Source organism: Drosophila willistoni, assembly GCF_018902025.1.
Source record: "Drosophila willistoni isolate 14030-0811.24 chromosome XL unlocalized genomic scaffold, UCI_dwil_1.1 Seg142, whole genome shotgun sequence".
NCBI classification, from domain to species: Eukaryota; Metazoa; Arthropoda; class Insecta; order Diptera; family Drosophilidae; genus Drosophila; species Drosophila willistoni.
In genome coordinates, this window is record NW_025814053.1 from 2,272,462 (window position 1) to 2,295,135 (window position 22,674).

Below are 22,674 nucleotides of genomic sequence, written 5' to 3' on the forward strand. Positions count from 1 at the left end.
GTGAAAAAATGATCTTCTTCTGTTTGGATTTGTTGTTTCTCCATACGATACGCCCCCGTCCATAAACAGCCCCTCCTGCTCCTGTCCAGCCCTCCCTTTGCGTCTGACAACCGACAAGTTGGCTAACCTGTTGGCTGGCTCCCAGAGAAGAGAACATACATATGCGCATGCATCCTGTGACCAGTTCTTATCCCCCACCATCACCCCGCCCCAAAAGCAAGAGTTGTCGCCTTTCCTATTAAGTGGGCCAGGCCAAAGTAACTGGCCTGACCGAGTTACTGATCCATTGGGATGCGTATGTACACACACACACACACACACACACTGAAGAAGTGGAAAGAACTTGCCAAGCGCAAATAAAACACTCTAAGAGATTGTATAAAAGAGTTTTCACAATGCCCCAGCACAGTGATCCGAAATGAAGCAGTTGCCATTAAGACCAAACGAAAATCTGAAAAAGGGGAGAATTCTCAGGAACCATCTACTGTGTGGATTTGGAAATTTGTTTCTGCTTTTTTTTCAACTTTCTTGGTTCCACTGTGCCCCCAGGCAGTGGAAGTGGAAGCGGCAGGGGCAGTGGCGTGTCTTTAGTTGAGTTTTGTTTCTTTTTTTATGATTAGATCGGCAATTTGCAATGGTTCGATAACTGTCGCAAGGCCAGTTAAGCGCCGCGGCGTTGCGATACCAGAACATTCGGTCGGGTCGGACTCCGAGTTCGACTCCGACTCCGACGCGCTGACATCTTCACTGGAACGTTACGGGCCAAAAGCCAAGCAGACGAGTGGTAAGGAAGACTAGCTAGATTAGAGCTTAAGCGCTGGGAGGCGGGGGAGATGGGGTGGAATGGTGGGGCGGTCGGAGGTATTGGCCTGTTGAATTTCACCGACTCGAGCCGGGGCTCGCCGTTTAAGTTGGGTTGCTGTTTGTTTCCATTTGTTAACGAGACTCTCAGGCAAACAGTCGCGCACGCGTTTTTTTTTTGTTTGTTTTTATTTTGTTTTTTTAAGTTTAGAGAAATACCCCACACAGAGAATGCCAGTTGAGGTTAAGCGACTTCACTTGGTGATTCATTGGCTGCTCATCCAGTCGTTCGTTCTCTGTTTGGCCTATGATTTCGGCTATCATCCGAGTGCCGAAGAGTTTGATAGTTTGTTGCGCGAGACAAGAACCTGGACGCGTGACTTATTGGCCGATAAGCGGCAACGCGAACGATTTGTGCCCCGCTATCGACAGCGGGATCAGCGTCATGATTATCGTCCGGAATTGGATTTCCAAATGTTTAGCCAGGAACAGGAGCAGCAGCAGCAGGAGCAGCCGTATGTGTACGAAACTGTGGAGGAAATACCCGAAGACATGCATCATCAGCCAGATACACTTCAAGTGCAGAGTCAACTGATAGAGATACATGAGCCTTCTGCAGCTGCTGGTGCTGCTGCGCCACATAAAACACCTTCTCGAAATGCAACAAGTTTTCCCATATTCTTCACCAACCCGGCCACGGGCATAGTCTATGCTTTGAGCGAAGTTGGTGGCTCTCAACCGAGGAATGATAGTGGAACGGGGATGGGGGCAGGTGGTGGCATCTCTATATATGTTACCAAGGCACAATACGATGCAGACCTGAAGGCATTGCAGCAGCATTACGAGGAACAGTGTGCTCTTGCTGTGGCCAAGCCACCTCAGCCTCAAGTTACTTCAGTATTATCCACACCAAATGTAACACCACCGGCACTTGCAACTCATCGCCCCCAAATTATACGCCTGGAGAAACCGAAGCGGACTACAGCTCCACGACCTAGCAATAAGTTGCCCCCTAAGCCCACACCTCGTCCGCCGCCCATAATGGTGACCAGTAGGCCTCAGAACTCCATAAGCGATCAGTTGCTGAAGCTACCTAGCACAAGGAAACCCATACAAAGCACCACACGACGCACTCCCGTGAGGAAGACCAAGCGGAAGAAGCGTAAAAAGAAAACTCCAACGGGAGTGAAACGAAGACCTGGCCATAAGATGAACAAATCCAGTACTGATCCTCCTGCTGGTCCCGCCAATGGAGCACCAACAATTGTGATCGGTAAACGACCGAGCACAACGTCCAAAATGACTACGCGAAGCCCACCAGCAGCCACACAGGTGGAAAAGCCGCGTATGCCACAATCTACCATACCAACGGATACCATCTTCAGCATCAGTCAGCAGTCCAATGGGATTGGGCACCATATTGAACGCCGATCGCTAGAAGCAGCAACGGCTGCCGCCAAGAGAGTCGGCAACAGCAGCAGAAGACGACCCAAAAGTAAGCCTAGACGAAAAAAGAACAAGAAACCAGAAACCTTACCCCCCCCAACAAGAAAAACCGAACCCCATTCTCCTCTACCCCATGCGGTGCACCTTCTACACCGACGACGACAAAATTCCACTGAAAGCCCTACAACAGAGTCAAAGCGACGCCAGCTCAAACGTCGCCGAGGAGAAGGCCTCAACTTTGACCTCTTCGATCTCGTGGCGGGTGAGGATTACGATGATGACGATGATTTCTATTACAATGACGGGGGGGAAGAAGACCTAAAAGAATCTAGCTATACGAGCACCGAGACTCAGTCCGTTCCCCATGAAGACAGCAGCTCAGCGGAAGAGGGCGCAGATTTTGGTGCCCTGGTTGAAGAGCCTCTTCCAGTCACTTCCACCATGCCACAGATCTCGAGCTTCAGTAATGAAGATACGGAGAGCAAAAATAGTCTGGGAAACAAGCGTATTCGACGAAGACCAACGACCACAGCCACCAATTCCGATGAAGACTATGACGATGAGGATGACGATGATCCCGATGGAGACTCTGGCATTGGCGGTTTCTTTCGCATGATTTTCTATCCCGTACAGGTGGCAATGTCTCGAATTTTTGATGGTTTCAGCGGTTCTACGGATGAGGATAACGAAGTCGAGACCTCAAAGCCAAAGTATCCTGGCTATACGCTATATCACAGTGCACATAGCAATGAAGCCCTCGCCGAGGACGATGACGTCGACGACGATGACGAGGCAGAGACTGATGGATCGTTGGGCAGTTGGTTTAGCTCGTGGTTTGGCTTTCAAAGACGGACCAAAAAAATTGCCAGCACCACAGTAATTCCTGTGCCTCCTGCCCCGCTGCCTACCCCACCACCAACCCAGGCACCGGGGTGGCTGGAGAGTTGGTTTGGGTTTGGTAAAGCCACCACAGAAAGTGCACCGGAAGCAGCATCAAGTGAGGATGACTACGACAGTGAGTTGATTGAGGCTCAATAGACTCAAAAGGTTTTGAACTAAACGACGAACTAACTGACTAGAACCATGGACTGGGATCATAGCAAGACTTTTGGGAACCCTTGAGATGGGCAACATAACGACATTTTCCGTTTATTAAACAGAATGAATTTCATTTTTTGACCTTGCCTTGTGATATGTTTTAGGGATTGTTTAATTTCTTTTTGGTTTTTTTTTTTTGTTTGCTTTGCGGATTAAATAAAATGATAAATTCGATGAAAAAAGGTTTTACTTACATACCCACATACGTCCCAACTACTTGGCCGAAGTGCTTGGGGTAATTGAGTTTTGCACACAGAACTCTCCCTAACGGCCGTTACGCTTTCTGCTTTAAAACCTGCCACTGCTCTTTCTACCTCTTGCAGAATGGTTTTCTGGTTGGTTCGATTCCAAACCAAAACCCAAGGCCAGACGTCGCACAACTTCGACAACAACCTCCACATCGACGACAACCACACCCATTCCACAAGTGCCCATACTCACAATAGTTGATCCGTTGAGAAACCCTCAAAACTGGATAGGCATACTAGCCCATCATATAGTCAATTCAACGGGAACAAATGGAGCAACACAGACAACGACGACGACGACAAATCCCCTACTGCAGGCCCTGGTAACCCGCATGACAACGACAACGCCGCAGCCGGATTTGCCAAGAAGGATTAGCTACGACAAATATCAAATATGGCGACTGAAACCACAAGATGAGCCACAAGTGAGAGCTCTGGAGCAGTTCAAGAAGGGTGAAGATGGCAACAAGCTGCAGTGGCTCAAGGGTCCCAGTTTAAGGTATGGTAGTGCCTCAGTCATTGTGACGATTGTTCACATTTGCAGTTCTTATTTGCAGGGGCCTCACCGATGTCCTGGTGCCTCCCAAAATGCTTATCGATTTCCAAGGCACTCTCAACTTTGAGGGAATCGCCCATGAAGTTCTCATTTTTGATGTGGGCAAAGCCATTGCCTACGAACAAACCAAAGAAGAGTATTTGTATACGACCCCGATGAGTCTAAAGCGTCCCACAGTGAAACCTCCAGCCAAACGACCACCCATGACCTGGAACAAGTATCACGACTACGATGACATTGTCAAATACTTGGAAACAATACGAATGCGGCATGCCCAGCTAATAGAGCTGATACACATAGGTCGCACCTACGAGGGCAGGCCGTTGATTGTGGTCAAAATCGAGTCCAAACAGTCGGCGGCAGCAGCAGCAGCTAGTGCCACTTCCATTGCATCGGGACATAAGCGGCTCAGGCACAAGCGAAGACCGGGACAGGCCAACGCTGTGTTCATTGAGGCAGGAGCCCAGGGTCTGGCATGGATAGGACCAGCGGCAGCCACTTGGATGATCTCTGAGCTTTTACGCCTTATGAAATCGAACAGTGAGTACGATCAGTAAACATTATATACACACATACAGTGGCTCACAGCTAATTTCGTACCGAAAACCTTTGAATCCGCCCAGCCTTAAAACAGTTCAAGATATTAAAAAACTTTAAATTCAGTTTTTTTTTAGGAGTCTTTAACAAATAATTAATATGCTTACAATTAGATATTATACTCATTCCTCCAAAAAACTGAAATACCAAGACTATTGGCTTTGTCCATGTCACAGCTTATTTCGTCCGTAATATATCTTATGTCCTTTTGATGGTTTTTTGTCAAGTACATTTCAATTGAATATACCAAATTTTGTGACGTTTGTTGGAAAATATTTTCGAGTTTTTAGTTTTAGGCAGATCTTGGACCATCTTAGGAGCATAACCAGATTTGGGTTGTGTTCCCATTAGGATTCAAAAGCTTTTTTATGCACAATTCTATTTCAAGCGCTCTTGTTTGTTAAAGCAATGTATTCCAAAATATATTTACGCCAATTCAAACGTCTAAAGACGAAACAAACCATTATAGATCTGCTTACAGATCTGCTTAATAGTATACTTTATAATCTTTTTTTTAAACTCGATATTTGTATCGCAGTTAACAAGTTGGACTTGATTAGTCCAGAAAAAAATGTTGTGTTTTTACCAACGGCTATAATCGAGTTATCAGACAATAGGCTATGATAAAGTTTGGAGCATTTTTCATTTTGAACATTCTTTCATATATGTATAATTCTGAATTTCCAAACTCATTTCTGATGCTGGTTCTTTTGAATTTGGCTTCATTTAAAAGTGTTTGGGGGTCACCTTTGGTTAAGACAAGATTTTTATTGATTTGTTTTGGCCATTATGTAGTACTTTCTCCTATTGAAAAAACGTTTGGTGATGAGTAAGGTTTATATAATTTCAAATCAGGAATAATTCCATGAATTAGCTTTTTTCCAAATACTTAAGGACATAATTTGGTTGTTGGTGTAAAAAGACTACTTTTTGTACTAGGCGGCAAAAAAGAAATTTGCAGTATAGCAAAATCTAGAGAGCTGCATGAATGATAGAAAAATCAATTTGAGTTAATAATATTCAAGACTAAATGAATCAATTGAATGCCTTTAAAAATCGACTCTAAGTGAATGTCAGTCGCACAACATTCAAACGAAACAAAACGAAGTGAATGAGTTAGAAAGTAAGACAAAGAGTTGCTATGATTCGAATGCATTCGATTTTAGTATTTAGTATTTATTAGTGTTATATATTTTTGAAGTATAAGTGATTACTATATGATTAAACTAGTCGGGTCGGTGCTTCAGTGGGGACCTACTCAGACTAGAATGCTGTTGAATTGGGCTCAAATCCTCTAAGGAGATGAATTTGTTTTTCCTACTAGTAAAGTAATATTAAAAAGTAGATCTATCCTATCGTGTGTATAATATGATGGATTAGCGAATACTTTTTATAATATTAGATATCAGATAGCCTTATTTATGTTTTCTTCTAAATTAGATTTTCCAAGATATGTCCTCAAAAGTCCAATTTAAAACCGCTCACTAACATTTTTGGTGTATGAATATTCAAATATTAATACCATTTCCTCATTATTTTCCCTACGTTTTTGATAAAATTAAAACGTCCCAATAAAAATAGGACAATTCGAATAATTCGAATGATTCGAGTGTCTTAGTCCAGTTCGATGTTTTCACACTCAATTTATTTCCTGTCATTAAACAGAGTTACGTATTTTTAGAGATTTGATTTCATTCATTTCATTGTGTAGTTGTCACTCATTCATTTAAAATCAATTCGAATGGATTCTTTCTTTCTTTAATTTTCCTCTCTTTCATGCAATTCTCTAGTAAAAACTCGTTGAAGGTAAAATAAAAAAGCTAATGTTTCAAAAAGTGTACAAAGAGAAACTATGTACATACATACGATCTCGAATATCTTAATTAAGCTTTCGAAAGACTTCCAAAAAATACTGCATTTGTAGTTTTGAGATATCTTCAACAATTTAAAAGCTGGACGGTACCTCTGCACGAATAATGCTGGGAGCCACTGTATATTTACCTCTTAGACAAAGCTCACAAAAGGTCCCTAAAAGACCTTTGACCTTCGACTGTGGAAGGTGGCCAGAAATTAGAATTTATTTGAAAACGTTAAATTTATTGGTCAGGGTTTGTTTTTGTGTCTCAACGTCGAAATAGGCGGCACATTAGGTCTCTTAGCCAAACAACAAGAGCTGGGGGCTGTTTCATTTCGGTGGGAATGGCGAAACGTTTGGAGTTCTGAAATATGGCCCGACCCTGGCAATCGGTGTAGCGCCTTGTGCTGGACTTGCATGGCGACACCGCGATTGGTTTCCTGGCTCTTGGAGCGATGCGTTTGCAGGCGTTCTTGAGTAATGCCCAAGTCAAGAATTTTGGTCTCGCACTTCGCTTCGCACTGCTTTTGGCCTTGCTTCCACTGGCACACGTCGTCGTCGTTTTGGCCTTCTTGGCCATGAGGGAGAAAGTGGAGGTTTTCTTTTTGCACGAAACATTTTTGACTGGTTTTAATGAAGTGCATTTAGTGCAGCTACCACCACCCCTTCGCCCCTTGGCGGTTGATACAACTTTGGACTGAACTTGGCGGCATTTGTCCTTGTTGCGACAACCTGACCTGGAATGACCAGGTTTGTAGGTGGTCACCAGGGTAATGCAAAATGCCAGCACCAACAGGCAGAAAATAATAGCCACAGCTGTTTGAACAAATCGATCGGCGTTCTTAAGATCAACCACCAGTTGTACTATGTAATAGCCCAGGGTTATCCAGAATGTGATGGTGCAAATGGCAAAGAAACTGAATGCGGGAGTCAATTAGTTGGATATGTCTTCCAGTAGTCGTTGTTACTTACACAAGTATGCCCAACATCTCCATTAGAAACGTTACAAAACAATTGACCTGCTCGTTGCCAAAGATGTTGACCCCAACGGGACCCCGCATATCATTGGGCCGACTTTCGGCTCGGCCACCCGGCTTGACTCCACCCAGCGAGCCCCTGGTTCGGGTGTAGCAGCCATGGACACAGCCCGTGCCGTAGCCACAGTTCTCATCGCACTCCACGTCATCGGTGCACATGCCCATAAGGGCCACACCGCTGGTCTGTAAATCGAGGGCATGACCCAGCGTATCCCGGCCTACATGGCGCTGGCTGACCACCTTTTCGCCCCGGTGTCCACGAGCATTGGCAATGCACGGCTGGTCATCTTCAATCGACAGCGGAGGTGAAGTCTCGGGGCTGCCATCGCGACGAGAGATGGACTGGCGGCCATAGGTGGGACCGCCGAATTGAAGTGGTCCATCATGTATTGGGGCCACTTGCCCCACTTGATTTGGCTTACGACCTGAAGATGCTCCTGAAGTTGGTCCTGGTGCTGCGGAGCAGCCACAATTAATCTGAGATCCCTCTGGTCCTGGCCGTGGTCCCTGGTGAGGCCTCGCAGATGGCTGCATCTGGCGCTGTTCTTGGATCGCACATCCCTGACTAAAACCGCCGGGTCCTGCCATAGCTGGCTTACCTATTTGCATGCCATCTATACACTGGCCACAAACGCCACCCTTGGCATTGCTCGCCACTTGCTTGCCCATGGCGATCTCTGCTTCCCTGGCACGATTTTTGCACTTGGTGCAGGGGCAGCGCGGTTTGTTGAACTGTCTGGAGGCCATGCCCAGACTGTAGTCGTAGGGCACCTGAGGTCCACACACACATCTTGTTGTTGGCATGGTTGACCGCCGTAGCCGCCGCCTATCGTCTGTTGCTGCTGTTGCTGTTGGAGCACAAAATTTTGACTATCGAACTGACCCCACTGACCGACTCGACTGGATGACAATAAACATACTAATGGGATCTCAGTTTATGGGCAACTGAAGTTATTACCAAAAGCCTACCCAGTTAGCAATAATAATCTCCCTTCTAGAGAGCGACGAGGAGCACGATTTCGTACGGAACACAACCTGGTATATAATGCCTGTACTTAATCCCGATGGCTATGCCTACAGTCATGAGTATGATCGTTTCTGGAGGAAGTCGCGCTCTCAGCATGCAGCCAAGGCACCAAGTGGTCTCCTCGACTCGGCCATGACTTGGCTACAGCAAAAACGTGGCCCAAACAAGGTATGCTATGGCGTGGATCTGGATCGAAATTGGCTATATCAGTGGGGCAAGAGGGGCAGCTCCAAGGCGCCCTGCAATGAATTTTACGCGGGTCCAGCTCCATTTTCCGAACCCGAAACAAAAGCTGTCTCCGATTTCCTAATGGACTATCGTACGCAGATTAAGGTAAAGAAGATTTATATATAAAAGCAAACACATTTGAAGTCACAATCTGTTCTTACATTTCCTGGGTTTAGCTTTATATATCACTACAGGCCTACGGTCAAGTGGTTTCGTATCCCGTCAAGGCGAATTCTACCTTCAATTCGGAACGTTTGGATGATTTCCTAGATGTTGCCATGGTGGGCACGGATGGATTACGCAAAAAGGGCAGCAAATCGCGCTATAAGGTCGATTCGGCCAATGATCTCATTGAACAGCGTTCGGGTAAATAATTTTTATAATTTCAAATACCGTACAATTTTTGGAAATATTTTGGGCATTTTTCAGGTTGTGCGGATGCCTTTGCTGCTTATGAGATTGGTATACCATTCAGTTATACCCTGCAATTGGCCGATAATGGCGTCCATGGGTATCTATTGCCCAGTAGTGCAATTGAGTCGACATCTCGAGACGCTTTCGATATAATCTGCGGCATGTTGGACTATATTTAATGCCAGAAAGCTTGCGAACAATCATATTAGTTCCTTCCATTTCATATAATATCTTAAATCTAATTTTCATTAGACATACAAAAATATTAAGGAAAAGTCCAAACATTCACATGAACTTGATTGTAGTAGATTGTAGAGTTTTTCACTTGCAGAATTTTGTAAATAATAGGGATGGTTGGTATCGGGATCTCGAGTAACCAAAATTACAAAATACAGTGAAACCTCGATATAACGAACTTCGTTATAACGAAAAACCCAATATAACGAATTTTTTGTTAAGTCCCTTGAAAGGACTAAGGTTTTACATTTCAGTACCTATAGCGAATCAATAGATATAACGAATAATTTTGCGATCCCCCTCAGATTCGTTATATCGAGGTTTCACTGTATAACCCAAGTCAAAATAACAAAAAACAAAAACTTTACAACACAAAGATATTTCCTTTTTTGTTTCTTTGTTTTCAAAATGAAAATTTGTAAACATTTAATCCACGAAAGTTCAACATACTCAATAATGGGATATGTGACAAGGCTTAACACATATTATTAGCGTAGTATTATATTATTAATCTATAAAGTTAATTACATATGTATATCAGTAAATCTTATTTTATCAATACCTTCAGTTTTTAGTCTTTAAATTTCTATCGTTATGCGTATGTAGACAATAATAAATATTATACATAAATTTAAATGCTTAAACAAACATATTTCTATACATTGAACTATGTTTGGGAGATGTTAATTCCGGATTGCCAAATTTAATGGGCATTGGGCAAAAGGTTCTCATCGTTAGTTTTTATTTTTTGCATGGATACCATGTGATTCGAATGAGCATATTTAAAGATATGTCTTATGTAAAGGAACTTATTAAGATTGGATATCGAGGCACTTTGAGTTTCACAATTTACTTGAATCCCTGCGCTGCACCTATTGAGGTTGAGATCTGCGAGAAGTTGGTCGAACACTCATTGTCATAGAAATAGAGATCAATTAGCAACTGAAACTGCGCTGGAGTCAGTGGATACGATTCCTGGGGCATTATAACAAGTGTGTCCACTCTGGCGGGGTTCAATGACATTTTGCACTGCTTGGACTCACGCACCATTCCCAGGTAATTGGTGAAGGCCGCCGAGCACTTGGCTATGTTGCGCACCAATTTATCTGTCGAGCACTGCTGCATCACTGGCCGCTGGAGCATTGACCAAATAATTGAATGCATATCAAAGATAATTATGTCCGGCAGCACCATCTGATCAAACAATCGAATTATAGTAACCGGTGCACTCTCCACATCGTCAACGGGACATACAGTCATATCCAGGGCCAGCATTCCAAAAGGATTGCTCTCCAGATTGGAAACAAAACTGCTTTGGCGATGAGTGATTAATAGAACCCGCTTCTGCTGCAAAGTGATTCGTTCGCATAGCTAAAAAAAAGTTAACGAAAGATTTTCTTATTTACCGGCAAAATGCGCGCCATTTTTTTATATGTATACTTTACCTTAAGAACATTTGTGACGTATTCGCCGTTAGAGGTCAAGAAAATGTGATTAACAAGAGGTTTCTCAACTCCTTTGCTCATGCTAAGTTTATATATAAAATTATTTTCCCCAATATTTATTTTTAAAATGGCAATTGTTTATCTGGCTGCTAGAGCTGGGAGTAACATCAATATAATATCGATATATCGATCAATAAAAACATCTATTGTTATCAGTTATCGAAGCAAATGTCGATATCGACGTTATTGGAGCAACGTTATTGACGTCATCGGAGCGAAGCTATCGTTATCGGAGCAAAGTTATTTTTGCGTAGCCCTGGTCAGAATCTCGTCAATTTCGAAAATCGTACGTTGCGTTCGAGGCAGAGGCAGATGCTCATAGAAGGGTGAAAGTTGGGAAAACAATTTGGGACAACATGCATACAGTGACTTGTATAGCGCCAGTAAACATTGCCCTTATTAAATACTGTAAGTAACTAGTAACTAACATTATAGGTGAAAGTTAAATACTTATAACAAAAAGATATATGCTTCTCCAGGGGGCAAACGAAATGAGGAACTTATACTTCCAATCAATGACTCCATTAGCATGACGCTTAATGCAAATGAGGTAATAAGATAAATCTCCATAATTGCATAAGTGTGAGGGTAAACCTTTGACCCCCCTGTTTGTTGTTTGTTGTTGATCCCCAGATGTGCGCAAAGACGACAATCTCATCTTGGGAAACGTTTAAAGCAAATCGAATGTGGCTAAATGGTGAGGAAGTTACTTTTGAAGAGAATGCACGACTAATGCGTTGTCTGGACGGGGGTAAGTGGGATTCCCATCCATTAGATCTACGACTACATTAACGATTGTTTCCATTCGGATTAGTACGTCGCCTGGCGGTGGCAAATGGTGCACTTAAAGTTCCATTGAATTGGAAAGTGCATATTGCATCGCGTAACAACTTTCCAACTGCTGCTGGACTGGCATCGAGTGCAGCTGGCTACGCCTGCCTTGTGTACACATTGGCCCGTTTGTATGGCATTCCAATTAATGAGGAATTAACCGCCGTGGCACGACAGGGCAGTGGATCGGCTTGCCGCAGTTTATACGGTGGCTTCGTTCGCTGGCATAGCGGTGTCCTAGATGATGGAAGCGACTCAGTTGCCAAGCAAGTAGTATCCCCGGACCACTGGCCCAATATGCATATCCTTATTCTAGTTGTGAACGACGCACGCAAAAAGACCCCCTCTACCAAGGGAATGCAACGTGCCGTTACTACCTCAGCGTTGATTCAACATCGTGCCAAGGTTGTGGTTCCCCGTAGAACGGAAGAACTTACAGAAGCAATCCAGTTGCGGGATTTCAATTCGTTTGCTGAAATCACTATGAAGGACTCCAATCAGTTTCATGCCATTGCTTTGGACACATATCCGCCGTGTGTCTACATGAATGATGTGTCTCATTCCATTGTCAATTTCGTGCATGCCTACAATGAGGCTGTTGGCAGCTTGCAGGCTGCCTACACCTTTGATGCCGGACCAAATGCGTGCCTTTATGTCCTGGAGGAAAATGTACCGCAGCTCTTAGCTGCCATACAATTGGCTTTCCCAAATGATTTGGTGCCAAGTGTGGAATATTTACGGGGAATTCAAGTGCCAAACTTTGGCTCACAGAATGAAAAGCTTCCGTCTAAGTTGAGTGATGCTGACTTTCTCGAGAAGCGCTCCAAAAATGTCCTCAAATACATTATTCACACCAAAATTGGCAATGGTCCGAGCCAACTGAGCGACGATAATAGTCTTCTGGTAGATGGTCTACCAGTATCTTCACTCTAGCCCAATGACATGAGCACAATTGACACTTTTCTTTGATTATTATTATTATTTATTTAACTCGTTCATCACATTTTTTAAGGGTAAAGTGTAAACGAAGCATCGCCTTATTTCAATTCTAAGCCTGCGGGGGGGAAACCGGGTTTTTCATAGAATTTCTATTAGAAACAAAATATATATGTAGTACCTTGAGTAGACAATGAATCCAATGTTATGGTGTATTATTGTATTTATTAACGAATAGATAACGCAAATGTATCGTACAAATAAACTTAACAATTTTTATAAGCGATTTTGCTGCGAATATGAAATGTATATTGTGTAGTACTAAATATTAGTAAACAAATTTAATTTTGATATGGTTTTTACAATAAATTGTGGCTGGAATTTTGTATAAAATTGTTTTCGTTTGCTCTACTTGGGTCCAAGCATTTCTTTGGGATTAACCCATTCCTTGAATTGTTCTTCGGTGATGCCCGCCTTGATGGCTTCGTCCTTAAGGGTGGTCCCATTTGCGTGAGCATTTTTGGCTATGGCAGCAGCCTTGTCATAACCTATATGAGGATTTAGAGCCGTCACAAGCATCAGGGATTCATTCATTATTTTATTTATGCGATCCTTATTGGGTTCGATACCTTCCACACAGCTCTTACTGAAGGACATGCAGCCATCAGCTGAAAAATTATCATTTTTTTTAATGTCACTAGACAATCTCTGCATTAATTTACCCAATAAACGTATGGACCTAAGGACGTTGGAAACTATCAGTGGCATAAAAACATTTAACTCGAAATGACCATTCGCACCGCCTATGGAAACGGCCGTCTGATTGCCCATAACCTGGGCACATATCATGGTGAGAGATTCACATTGCGTAGGATTCACCTTTCCCGGCATTATAGAACTGCCGGGCTCATTTTCCGGCAACTTTAACTCACCCAGACCACAACGCGGGCCAGATCCAAGCAATCGAATGTCATTGGCAATTTTCATAAGACTCACAGCTATGGTATTGAGTACTCCATGAACCTCGACCATTGCGTCACGTGCAGCCAGGGCTTCAAAGAAATTTGGAGCCTTGACGAATGGCAAGTTGGTCAGTTCGGCAACTCGTTTGGCTACCTTCTCGGCAAATCCTTTATGGGTGTTTAGCCCAGTGCCGACTGCTGTTCCGCCCAATGCCAATTCATAGACTCGCGGCAGACAGGTATTTATTCTGCCTAGGCCATTGGCCAACTGTTGAGCATAACCGCTGAATTCTTGACCCAAAGTCAGAGGTACTGCATCCATTAAATGGGTGCGCCCGATCTTAATAATGTCCTCAAAGCTCTCCGATTTGCATTTAATGACATCCCTCAGATGGGTCACCGATGGTATCAGACGATTGTTCAGTTCCATGCCCACACTTATGTGTATGGCCGTGGGGAACGTATCATTTGAGCTCTGCGACTTGTTCACATGATCGTTAGGATGAACTGGCTTCTTGGAGCCCAACTCTCCACCCATGCCTCTAATGGCTGCATTGCTAATAACCTACCGAAAAGCAATATTTTATTAGCAAATTAATTTAGATAGGTTGTTTTGGGATATTTGCTTACCTCGTTGGTATTCATATTAGTTTGAGTGCCTGAACCAGTCTGCCAAATAACCAAAGGGAAATGGCCCTTTTTATAATACTTTCCAGAGATAACATCATCGCAAGCACACGATATGGCTTCAGAGATTTTTGGATCTAAGCCATATTCTTTATTAACTTCGGCACATGCTTTCTTTAAAATTCCCATTGCTTGAATTACGGGCAACTGAAAACGAAAGAGAAGAAGCGAAAAGTGCAAGACAAGAGATAGTACAGAGAGGGCGAGAAAGGGAGGGATTTACCGGCATACGTTCGGCTATACCGCCAATAGGAAAATTAAGCTTAGATCTCATTGTTTGGGCGCCATACAGCTTATCCGCTGGCACTTTGAGCTCTCCCATAGTATCTTTTTCGTTTCGGAATTTTTGTCCATCTTTAGCTTTGTTTTTCTCATTGGTCTGGTGAAGGAAAGCAACTCATACTGTTCAATTCAAGGTTTTTGAAAGTCTACTTACAGTTTTGCTGTAGAGCACTTTGGTTTGGCTTAAATATTGTTCACATTGGTTCAGGCTTTGCTTAAAAATACAGCCGCGTAATCTTAAACCCAACATGTTGCGTTATTCTTTGGTAACTTTTTTTTTTGGCAATAAAAGTGGAAAAGAAAAAGGTTTGAATAAAATTTTTTGGTCGTTTCGTTTCGAATGTAGACAAATTTTATTCTGACAATTTAGGTAATGAAGTTTGACTTTCTTCGCTTAACAACTATGCTGGGCGATTGATTGATTGGATTGCCTCCTTTACTTGGGTCCCAGCATCTCTTCGGGTTTGACCCAGTCATTGAATTGCTGTTCGGTTAGATAGCCCAAGTTTATGGCTTCCTGCTTGAGGGTAGTGCCGTTTTTATGTGCTGTCTTGGCAATTTTCGCTGCTTTATCATAGCCAATGTGTGGATTCAGGGCAGTGACCAACATCAAGGATTCGTTCATGATCTTAGCAATATTATCGCGATTGGCTTGAATGCCATTGACACAGTTGGCGGTGAAAGTGCGACTGCCATCGGCTGAAAATTAAAAGAGAAGGTCATTATAACAGTTTGAAGTTGCTTCGGAGGCAATTTTTTCCACTTACACAGCAATCGAATGGATCTGAGGACATTGGAAACAATCAAAGGTTTAAAGACATTCAATTCGAAATGACCATTGGATCCTCCAATGGTGACAGCAACCTGGTTACCCATTACTTGGGCAGACAACATGGTCAACGATTCGCATTGGGTTGGATTCACTTTGCCGGGCATAATAGAGCTTCCTGGCTCATTTTCTGGCAGTGAGAGTTCACCCAAACCACAACGTGGGCCAGAGCCCAAAAACCGTATGTCATTGCCGATTTTCATCAGGCTAACAGCAATGGTATTAAGTACTCCGTGCACTTCAACCATGGCATCACGTGCAGCCAGAGCCTCGAACTTGTTTGGTGCTGTCACAAATGGTAGCTTGGTCAGCTCGGCAATCTTGGCGGCACACTTCTCGGCAAAACCTTTACGTGTATTGAGGCCCGTTCCCACAGCAGTACCACCCAAAGCCAACTCATAGACTCGCGGCAAGCAGGCATCGATACGTTCCAGGGCATAGGCTAACTGTTGTGCATAACCACTAAACTCCTGACCCAATGTCAGTGGAACAGCGTCCATGGTGTGAGTACGGCCAATCTTAATGATGTCCTTAAACTCAGCCGATTTGGCGGCCAAAGCGTCATGCAGTGTTTTAATGGCGGGTTTCAAATTATTATTCAGCTCCAGGGCGACGGAAATGTGTATGGCCGTTGGGAAGGTGTCATTGGAGCTCTGCGACTTATTCACATGATCATTGGGATGAACCGGAGTCTTTGAGCCCAATTTGCCACCCAGCAGTTCAATGGCGCGATTGCTAATAACCTTTAAAATTAAATACAACAATGAAAAGTGCAAATGCTTGGAAATTCAAATACAATTCGCACACCTCATTCACATTCATGTTACTCTGAGTGCCCGAGCCGGTTTGCCAGATGACCAAGGGAAAATGATCATCATACAGCTTGCCCGATATGACGTCATCGGCAGCCTTTGATATGGCCTCACTGACTTTGGTATCAAGACCGAATTCCTTATTTACCTCGGCAGCGGCCTTTTTCAATATGCCCATGGCCTGAACAACAGGTTTCTGGAAAACAACGAAAAGATTGGTAGATAGATATAAGAGTTTCTTCATTTCTTCGGCATAAACTCACGGGCATGCGTTCTGTAGGACCGCCAATTGGAAAGTTGATCTGAGATCGCATAGTCTGGGCGCCATAATACTTATCAGCGGGCACCTTCAGTTCACCAAAGGTATCGCTCTCCACGCGGAATTCCTGAGATGAAGAAGCCTGCAGGAAAGCATAGAAAAAAAACAAACATTATTTATTTAAATGGATTAAGTTATTTTCCTCTACTCTGCGACTATTCTAACCATTGTGTGTTTAACGAAAAACTTTCCAAAATCAAATGACTACAATCTGACTCTGAAAATGCTGAGATTGAGATTATTGTTGAGAGCGAAGATAAGCCTGTTCCACATCAACACCAAATAGTGGCGGGTCGTTTTTGGTTATAAAAAAAAAGCCGAGAGACAAGCGAAAGACAGCGACGTCGACGCAATCACAAGTTAATTTTAATAAAATATATGTACATACATATAAAAAAAAGTGCTCAAAGTGCCCCCTGGATGGATTTTGCTTGGGTAATCAGACAAGGGCGTAGGCAGGATTTTATTTTAGGGGAGAAAATATTTTCATGTGACCTGTTAGTTTTTCTAACTTACCCCATTTGGGCAACGTCCATGCAACTCCTCAATCGAAGAGTCCATGTACATTCATACATATTCATTTGTACACATGCATATGTGTGCCTGAGTTTATTATGCTCAAAAGCTCTCTTTATGCTTCGTATCATGAGTGGGATTAGAAAATTCTAAGGGGCAAGGGATCCTTTCTGAAGGGGTGGTGGGTTAACATTGCTCTTCAAAATTTTGCATTGACATTGAAATAGAATTTTTATATTTGTAATCATCTTGTTGACCTACTAAACTTGTGCACTTACATATGTATGTGCATTGTATATAGATATCGAGTTAACACTGTAACAGGTGAACTGAGCTATTGGTAGTAGCGCTAGAGTGAGAATATTTACTTACAGACCGCGAATAAACAATTAACCGGTTTAGTCTGCATAATTGTCGAAAAACCTGAATCGTCAGAATAAAAGCTCAACTTACAAGAGAGGAGAGCAAATCAAACTGAGAATAAAAACAATTCAAGTCAGAAGTGTTCTTAGGCTGACACTTGTTACAGTTACAAATTTTAAAAAGAAACAGTTATGGGTCATTTAGTGGGACAGTTTGGACTAACCACATACAAATTTATGTACATACATATATGCATATTGATTGTATAATTGTCTCTGAGGTTACGAAACGAAATACCGGTGTCTCTTTAAAACTGTTTGCATTTTTTACAGTCAAAAAGCAAACGAACAAAAATTTACAAAATATTAATATAAACGATATTACATAAGAACATTTTTGGTAGCGCCGAAGGAAGAGGAACACCAACAATAAAAAAAAAACCCTCTTACCTGGCGTAGGCCAATTGCATTGGCGGTTGTTGCCCATGGCTTGGCCAATTGTGGCAAACCGCGTAAGCTGGAGCGCTGCAGCAGTTGGAAAACCATTTTTACTAATTCAAATTATAATTATTTATAATATTTATTAAAGAACTCGACAAAAACTTTCGCTTCTTCCTATGCAAACAGCTGCTCGGACGAGCCCACCACTACAAGAACAACACAAACAACAATGTGTAGGAGGCGATAGGCGGAGCGGTTGAGAACTGAGCAGAGCCGCTAAATTTAGCTAGATATTTGTGGGATGGGCCAATAAAACTATGAGTTAATTTTTAGGTAAACAAGCAGGTATAAACATTTTATATTCATAACATGACCATTGTCATAAATAATATAAATAAGCGAAAATAACAATTGCAAAAGTGCCCGCCAAATTTCTGCTAGATTTTCATGCTAGTCGATTTCCGATAACATGTTATCGTTAAATTTGCCAGCTATAAAACAGCTGTCTTGTTGTAGGGAGAAAAAGAAGGAGAAAAGATTGATTTGATTTTCGAAATTTTGTAAAAATTTCTAGAGCAACCCGATATCATGTCTGCTCTGATGAAATCGGCATGCCTAGCCCAGAAGGTGTTGGTAGCCAATCCTTCATTGGCCCGCCTGGCTGTAAGGAATCGTAAGTTGGACAATTGCTTTACCAAATGCGTGCTTTTTTGTTAGTTTACGTAACTTGTTTTGCCTTTTCTTTTTTAAGTGGCTGGCTGGAACAAGGACTACAAGCCGGCTGCCTATCCAAAAACAGAAAAAGAACGTCTGGCAGCGGCTAAGAAATACTACCTTCTTCCCGAGGAATACAAGCCATATGCCGACGATGGTTTAGGCTATGGTGACTATCCCAAAGTGGGTGGCGGTTGGGGCGCAGAAGCCAAGGATACTTACTATCCATGGGATTTCCCCGAGCATAAGCGTAATTTGCATGAACCCGTAAGTTTCATTGATACAACAATCTATTGTGAAATTAGCTAAATGTTTGCTTTCTGTTTAGGTCTCAGTAGATCATGATTTATATGGCGAGGATCGTTATTCACAGGCAGAGCCCCCACGCTTTAGCAATTCATATTACTTTGTAAGCTTTCTGGGCGTCATGTCTGGCTGCCTTGCCCTCTACTATTGGCTGGAGGATAAGAAAATGTATCGTCCGGTCGCCGAAAAGCAATATCCTGGAAATGGCGTAAAGCACTACACTTTTGAGCAGTAATTTGGTTGCTCTTCTGATGATTTGCAAATCAGTTAATTTTTTGTTTAATAGGAAATTAAATCGGTAAAAACAAATGTGAAATTTAATGAATTTTATTATTTTGAATCCTGCGTGGTCGTATTTAAAAATTGAAATCGTGAAAAGCTATCTAATTGTCTACTAGAAAGTTAATCCTAAAACAATTTTCCAATCGTAAATTTGTTTAAGTTCAACGTATATTCCATTTTGACTACATAGTTTTAGCCAATTATTTTCAATTTAGTATACTTGGGATAGAAAAATGTTAAAGTTGAGTTTTTTTCTTTATAGATTTATTGAAATTTGTTTATAAATGGATCAGGATATAGAACAAATAGGTGAACAAAATTATATAATAATTCATCCAATAATTCTCAACTTAATTGCTACGTTAAAAACATAAATTTAAAAACAGGTTACAAAAAGTTCTGTTTCAAATTAAATTCTTTGGATAGAAAACATAATATTGAAACTTTCCTTATGACTTATCTCCAGATGCCAATTCCAAAGACAGAGTGAGAGAAGGAAAAAAAAACATTGAAATTATCTTAATTTAGAAATACTTAATTCATTATGATTAAACTTATTCTACTATGTAATTGGGATGCACCACCAGCAGCGGATCATCATCGACATCCTCTTCCTCTTGAGTCCCGGGTCTAACACTTCTGTGTGGCTTAAGATTGGACGTCTTCAATGGGATAATGACCTGATCATGATAGATTAGTCGATCGATCAGTTTCTCAATTAGATTTTTGCGTGATATAAGCTCATCCTCGGACTCAATTTGGTCAGCCACCTGCTCCAGATACCAGGTGACAACATCGCTGCGTTTCATGCCTGTATCGGCACCTTCCACCTCACAGCGAGATTCCTCGGAGCGCATATGCAAGACCAACATTGTGGATAAGTTCTTATAATCCTCGAATGATAAAGTGAATTTCTTTTTCTGAATAGTAGCCGTTCCCGATGTATCCATTTCCTCATTAATCATATTGGCAGCCGCACCATTGTTCTCCATATCAATATCCTCGGGTATTCCTTCATCAACATTGACATCTTCATCATCATCGTCCAAATGAATATCTGGCTGTTCCACCCTAATGATGGATTTATTCAAGAGACGAAAAGCCTCTTTCACATGCTTCTCGAGGACTCGATTTGAGCACTCCAGCTTGGCCATAGCCTCGCTGAGTCGTATCATCGATTCCAATTGTCGGACAGTGATGCGCCAAGTGCTGCGTCCCGACGACCCAGTGTCCCTTTGACGCAAATGTCCGTAATTCTCCACCAGCATTTTGCCAGCCTCTTGCCCAATAATCGGTTTGAATTGACGGGCAAAGGTCACATAGCGTAGGACCTCTTCGCGGCTGTAGGCTCGTTCCACACACTCCTCAATGTTGGAATGCAGATCGACAATTTTGCGAGCAATGGCATAGTCGACCACCTCGTTACATTCATCGACCAGGATGAAGAACAAATCGAATCTGGACATAATTGGGGCGGACAACTGGATATTTTGTTGCAAACTCTTGGAGCGATCGTAGCGTCCATTGATAGGATTTGCTGCTGCCAGAATTGATGTTCTCGCATTAAGAGTGGCTCGTACTCCGGCTCTGGCAATGGATATGGTCTGCTGTTCCATGGCTTCGTGAATGGCCACCTGATCCCGCTGATCCATTTTATCGAACTCATCAATGCAGCAAATTCCGTTGTCCGCCAACATCAGAGCACCCGCCTCAATAACAAAGTCAAAGCTTTCCTCATCCCGGACCACAGCAGCGGTCAAACCAGCTGCCGACGATGCTTTGCCTGAGGTATAAATGGCACGCGGCGAGAAATCAGAGACTTGCTTGAGAAACTGGGATTTCGCTGTACTCGGATCACCCACAATGCACACATTGATGTCGCCCCTCAACGAAGTCTTCTCCGTAGTGGTTTTGGCCACACCACCAAACAGTTGGAGCAGAATGCCCCGTTTAACTTCATCATTGCCATAAACGGATGGAAAGAGACTGGTGATTAAATTTTGATATAAATGACGATCTTTGGACATCTCATAGATCTTGTGCCATTCGGCATCGGTCATTTGTTTCTTCATGTCCTCGGCAGTGACCTCAGACATAGGCAGATCGGTGCCGCCAAAGCGAGCGGTTGTGGCCTGGACGCTGCAGGCCAAAAAGGCCAAGCGGTAGTTGAGTTCCCTTACGCCCAGAGCCTTTAAGCCGGTTACACCTTCGCTGCCTTCGCCTGGCTTATGACGGGAACCCATTTCCGCTTTGGTTCCTGGTGTACTCAGCACTGAAACATCGGGTACCACTATGAGAGTGCCTGTGAAGTCATAACGATCTCCGGCCTGAACCGTTTCAACCAGTTCAGATCGTAAGATTATCTCGACCGCCCTCGGTATGCAGCCTCTGGGTAGTTCTGCTTGCGTCTCTTGGATTCGAATCTTTTGAAAGTCCAGGAACAGAGATTTCTCTACATCCAACATGAATCGGCGGCGATTGGAGCACACGGGATTCCGGCAGATGGTGGGATTGGTAAATTTGAATTGCTGCTCAACGTTTCGAATTTCTGTTTGACAATCTAGGCACATGAATGTACCCGAAACCAACTCTGGATGAACCGGATGGGTGCGCACCACTTGTCCAGAAATGCGAATCAGTGTGCCAATTTTCGATGTGGTCAAATCTCGAACTTTATGCCGCGTCGGAACCTCAGTGAAGGCTACGTAGCAATCCTTGCTGGTCTTCAGGCCAATGCGATCTTTGACGTAGTTTGATACTGATTGACACAGGAATGGGTAGACATGGTAGTATTCCTCAATAATGGCGGTAGCCAGATTCTGATCATATTTCTCTACATCCTCGAAACTGACCTCTAAAGTGCATCGATCGGGAGATTCCAAATTGGCAGCTGGTCGCTGATATTTGATTTCGCCCTCCTCTTTGAACTCTTCAAGAAAGTCCTGGAAAAGTTTTTGGGTGCGTATGCCGACTTCATCCTTCACGCGTAGCTGTCCAATTTGGGCATCGGCGACATCCATTCTTTAATTAGCGAATAATTTCGTTATGTTGTCACTACGACGAGAGCGTAAACAATGAATTGTTTGGTAAAAATTAGTTTCTCTCTTTCCGCAACGCGTTTTGCCAACTTTTGGCGCGAAATGTTTATCAATGTGACCGTGGCAGATGCAAAATGTTGAAAAACCTTTGTTCAAAAGTGACCATAACGTGTAAATGTTATTGACAGGGTAGATGCTATCTACACGAATTAATTGACAACGGACAGAACATAAGATAATAAAATAATAAGAGAAATATGTGAAAGCTCAAAACGAAACACTAATGTAAGAGAGAAAGAGTTTAACGG

General features: G+C 42.8%; 8 protein-coding genes across 9 annotated transcripts; 3 read left to right on the forward strand and 5 right to left on the reverse strand.

Moving 5' to 3' along the window:
* Nucleotides 1-1,032: 1,032 nt before the first annotated feature.
* Nucleotides 1,033-9,711, forward strand: LOC6653123. The gene is made up of 6 exons (XM_002075340.3): nucleotides 1,033-3,262; nucleotides 3,669-4,092; nucleotides 4,151-4,689; nucleotides 8,637-8,998; nucleotides 9,070-9,259; nucleotides 9,323-9,711. The coding sequence occupies exons 1-6, from the start codon at nucleotides 1,033-1,035 to the stop codon at nucleotides 9,484-9,486; spliced, it is 3,909 nt and encodes a 1,302-aa protein (XP_002075376.1). The 3' UTR covers nucleotides 9,487-9,711.
* LOC6653124 lies at nucleotides 6,823-8,563 on the reverse strand. Its single transcript, XM_002075341.4, has 2 exons — nucleotides 7,574-8,563; nucleotides 6,823-7,518 (listed from the first exon to the last, which is right to left on the reverse strand). The coding sequence occupies exons 1-2, from the start codon at nucleotides 8,440-8,442 to the stop codon at nucleotides 6,870-6,872; spliced, it is 1,518 nt and encodes a 505-aa protein (XP_002075377.1). The 5' UTR covers nucleotides 8,443-8,563; the 3' UTR covers nucleotides 6,823-6,869.
* Nucleotides 9,712-9,924: 213 nt separating the features above from the next.
* LOC6653014 lies at nucleotides 9,925-11,162 on the reverse strand. The gene is made up of 2 exons (XM_002075342.4): nucleotides 10,990-11,162; nucleotides 9,925-10,915 (listed from the first exon to the last, which is right to left on the reverse strand). Exons 1-2 carry the CDS (start codon nucleotides 11,068-11,070, stop codon nucleotides 10,394-10,396), a joined length of 603 nt encoding a protein of 200 aa, XP_002075378.3. The 5' UTR covers nucleotides 11,071-11,162; the 3' UTR covers nucleotides 9,925-10,393.
* A 149-nt stretch (nucleotides 11,163-11,311) lies between these two features.
* LOC6653015 (diphosphomevalonate decarboxylase) lies at nucleotides 11,312-13,209 on the forward strand. The gene is made up of 4 exons (XM_002075343.4): nucleotides 11,312-11,457; nucleotides 11,529-11,599; nucleotides 11,683-11,800; nucleotides 11,864-13,209. The coding sequence occupies exons 1-4, from the start codon at nucleotides 11,406-11,408 to the stop codon at nucleotides 12,811-12,813; spliced, it is 1,191 nt and encodes a 396-aa protein (XP_002075379.1). The 5' UTR covers nucleotides 11,312-11,405; the 3' UTR covers nucleotides 12,814-13,209.
* LOC6653016 (probable fumarate hydratase, mitochondrial) lies at nucleotides 13,124-15,024 on the reverse strand. The gene is made up of 5 exons (XM_002075344.4): nucleotides 14,902-15,024; nucleotides 14,689-14,844; nucleotides 14,409-14,612; nucleotides 13,539-14,343; nucleotides 13,124-13,484 (listed from the first exon to the last, which is right to left on the reverse strand). Exons 1-5 carry the CDS (start codon nucleotides 14,995-14,997, stop codon nucleotides 13,225-13,227), a joined length of 1,521 nt encoding a protein of 506 aa, XP_002075380.2. The 5' UTR covers nucleotides 14,998-15,024; the 3' UTR covers nucleotides 13,124-13,224.
* Nucleotides 15,025-15,076: 52 nt separating this feature from the next.
* On the reverse strand, nucleotides 15,077-18,268 carry LOC6653017 (probable fumarate hydratase, mitochondrial). Of its 2 annotated transcripts, none has more exons than XM_002075345.3 (5): nucleotides 18,036-18,268; nucleotides 16,652-16,789; nucleotides 16,384-16,584; nucleotides 15,515-16,319; nucleotides 15,077-15,446 (listed from the first exon to the last, which is right to left on the reverse strand). In XM_002075345.3, exons 1-5 carry the CDS (start codon nucleotides 18,129-18,131, stop codon nucleotides 15,184-15,186), a joined length of 1,503 nt encoding a protein of 500 aa, XP_002075381.1. In that variant the 5' UTR covers nucleotides 18,132-18,268; the 3' UTR covers nucleotides 15,077-15,183. The 2 variants fall into 2 exon arrangements, with proteins under 2 accessions (XP_002075381.1, XP_015031942.1); XM_015176456.3 differs by lacking the exon at nucleotides 18,036-18,268 and adding an exon at nucleotides 16,873-17,024.
* A 259-nt stretch (nucleotides 18,269-18,527) lies between these two features.
* On the forward strand, nucleotides 18,528-19,362 carry LOC6653018 (NADH dehydrogenase [ubiquinone] 1 beta subcomplex subunit 8, mitochondrial). The gene is made up of 3 exons (XM_002075346.4): nucleotides 18,528-18,699; nucleotides 18,778-19,007; nucleotides 19,069-19,362. The coding sequence occupies exons 1-3, from the start codon at nucleotides 18,615-18,617 to the stop codon at nucleotides 19,279-19,281; spliced, it is 528 nt and encodes a 175-aa protein (XP_002075382.1). The 5' UTR covers nucleotides 18,528-18,614; the 3' UTR covers nucleotides 19,282-19,362.
* A 208-nt stretch (nucleotides 19,363-19,570) lies between these two features.
* On the reverse strand, nucleotides 19,571-22,480 carry LOC6653019 (DNA replication licensing factor Mcm6). Its single transcript, XM_002075347.4, has one exon. It carries the CDS (start codon nucleotides 22,346-22,348, stop codon nucleotides 19,883-19,885), a length of 2,466 nt encoding a protein of 821 aa, XP_002075383.1. The 5' UTR covers nucleotides 22,349-22,480; the 3' UTR covers nucleotides 19,571-19,882.
* Between the last annotated feature and the right edge of the window lie 194 nt (nucleotides 22,481-22,674).

Bases quoted from the DNA above. Each gene is read 5' to 3' on its own strand.
- LOC6653123 (XM_002075340.3), top strand. From the start codon at position 1,033: ATGCCAGTTGAGGTTAAGCGACTTCACTTGGTGATTCATTGGCTGCTC. The intron at 3,263-3,668 runs GTGAGTTGATTG...TACCTCTTGCAG, and splicing joins AAGTGAGGATGACTACGACA to AATGGTTTTCTGGTTGGTTC. The intron at 9,260-9,322 runs GTAAATAATTTT...GGCATTTTTCAG, and splicing joins TCTCATTGAACAGCGTTCGG to GTTGTGCGGATGCCTTTGCT.
- LOC6653124 (XM_002075341.4), bottom strand. From the start codon at position 8,442: ATGCCAACAACAAGATGTGTGTGTGGACCTCAGGTGCCCTACGACTAC. The intron at 7,519-7,573 runs GTAAGTAACAAC...TCCCGCATTCAG, and splicing joins GAGATGTTGGGCATACTTGT to TTTCTTTGCCATTTGCACCA.
- LOC6653014 (XM_002075342.4), bottom strand. From the start codon at position 11,070: ATGAGCAAAGGAGTTGAGAAACCTCTTGTTAATCACATTTTCTTGACC. The intron at 10,916-10,989 runs GTAAAGTATACA...ACTTTTTTTTAG, and splicing joins ACGTCACAAATGTTCTTAAG to CTATGCGAACGAATCACTTT.
- LOC6653015 (XM_002075343.4), top strand. From the start codon at position 11,406: ATGCATACAGTGACTTGTATAGCGCCAGTAAACATTGCCCTTATTAAA. The intron at 11,458-11,528 runs GTAAGTAACTAG...ATGCTTCTCCAG, and splicing joins CATTGCCCTTATTAAATACT to GGGGCAAACGAAATGAGGAA. The intron at 11,600-11,682 runs GTAATAAGATAA...GTTGATCCCCAG, and splicing joins TGACGCTTAATGCAAATGAG to ATGTGCGCAAAGACGACAAT.
- LOC6653016 (XM_002075344.4), bottom strand. From the start codon at position 14,997: ATGTTGGGTTTAAGATTACGCGGCTGTATTTTTAAGCAAAGCCTGAAC. The intron at 14,613-14,688 runs GTAAATCCCTCC...TTTCGTTTTCAG, and splicing joins GTATAGCCGAACGTATGCCG to TTGCCCGTAATTCAAGCAAT. The intron at 13,485-13,538 runs GTAAATTAATGC...ATAATTTTTCAG, and splicing joins TAGGTCCATACGTTTATTGG to CTGATGGCTGCATGTCCTTC.
- LOC6653017 (XM_002075345.3), bottom strand. From the start codon at position 18,131: ATGGTTTTCCAACTGCTGCAGCGCTCCAGCTTACGCGGTTTGCCACAA. The intron at 16,790-18,035 runs GTAAGAGGGTTT...GCTTTCCTGCAG, and splicing joins ATGCAATTGGCCTACGCCAG to GCTTCTTCATCTCAGGAATT. The intron at 15,447-15,514 runs GTAAGTGGAAAA...TTTAATTTTCAG, and splicing joins CAGATCCATTCGATTGCTGT to CCGATGGCAGTCGCACTTTC.
- LOC6653018 (XM_002075346.4), top strand. From the start codon at position 18,615: ATGTCTGCTCTGATGAAATCGGCATGCCTAGCCCAGAAGGTGTTGGTA. The intron at 18,700-18,777 runs GTAAGTTGGACA...TTCTTTTTTAAG, and splicing joins CCGCCTGGCTGTAAGGAATC to TGGCTGGCTGGAACAAGGAC. The intron at 19,008-19,068 runs GTAAGTTTCATT...CTTTCTGTTTAG, and splicing joins AGCGTAATTTGCATGAACCC to GTCTCAGTAGATCATGATTT.
- LOC6653019 (XM_002075347.4), bottom strand. From the start codon at position 22,348: ATGGATGTCGCCGATGCCCAAATTGGACAGCTACGCGTGAAGGATGAA.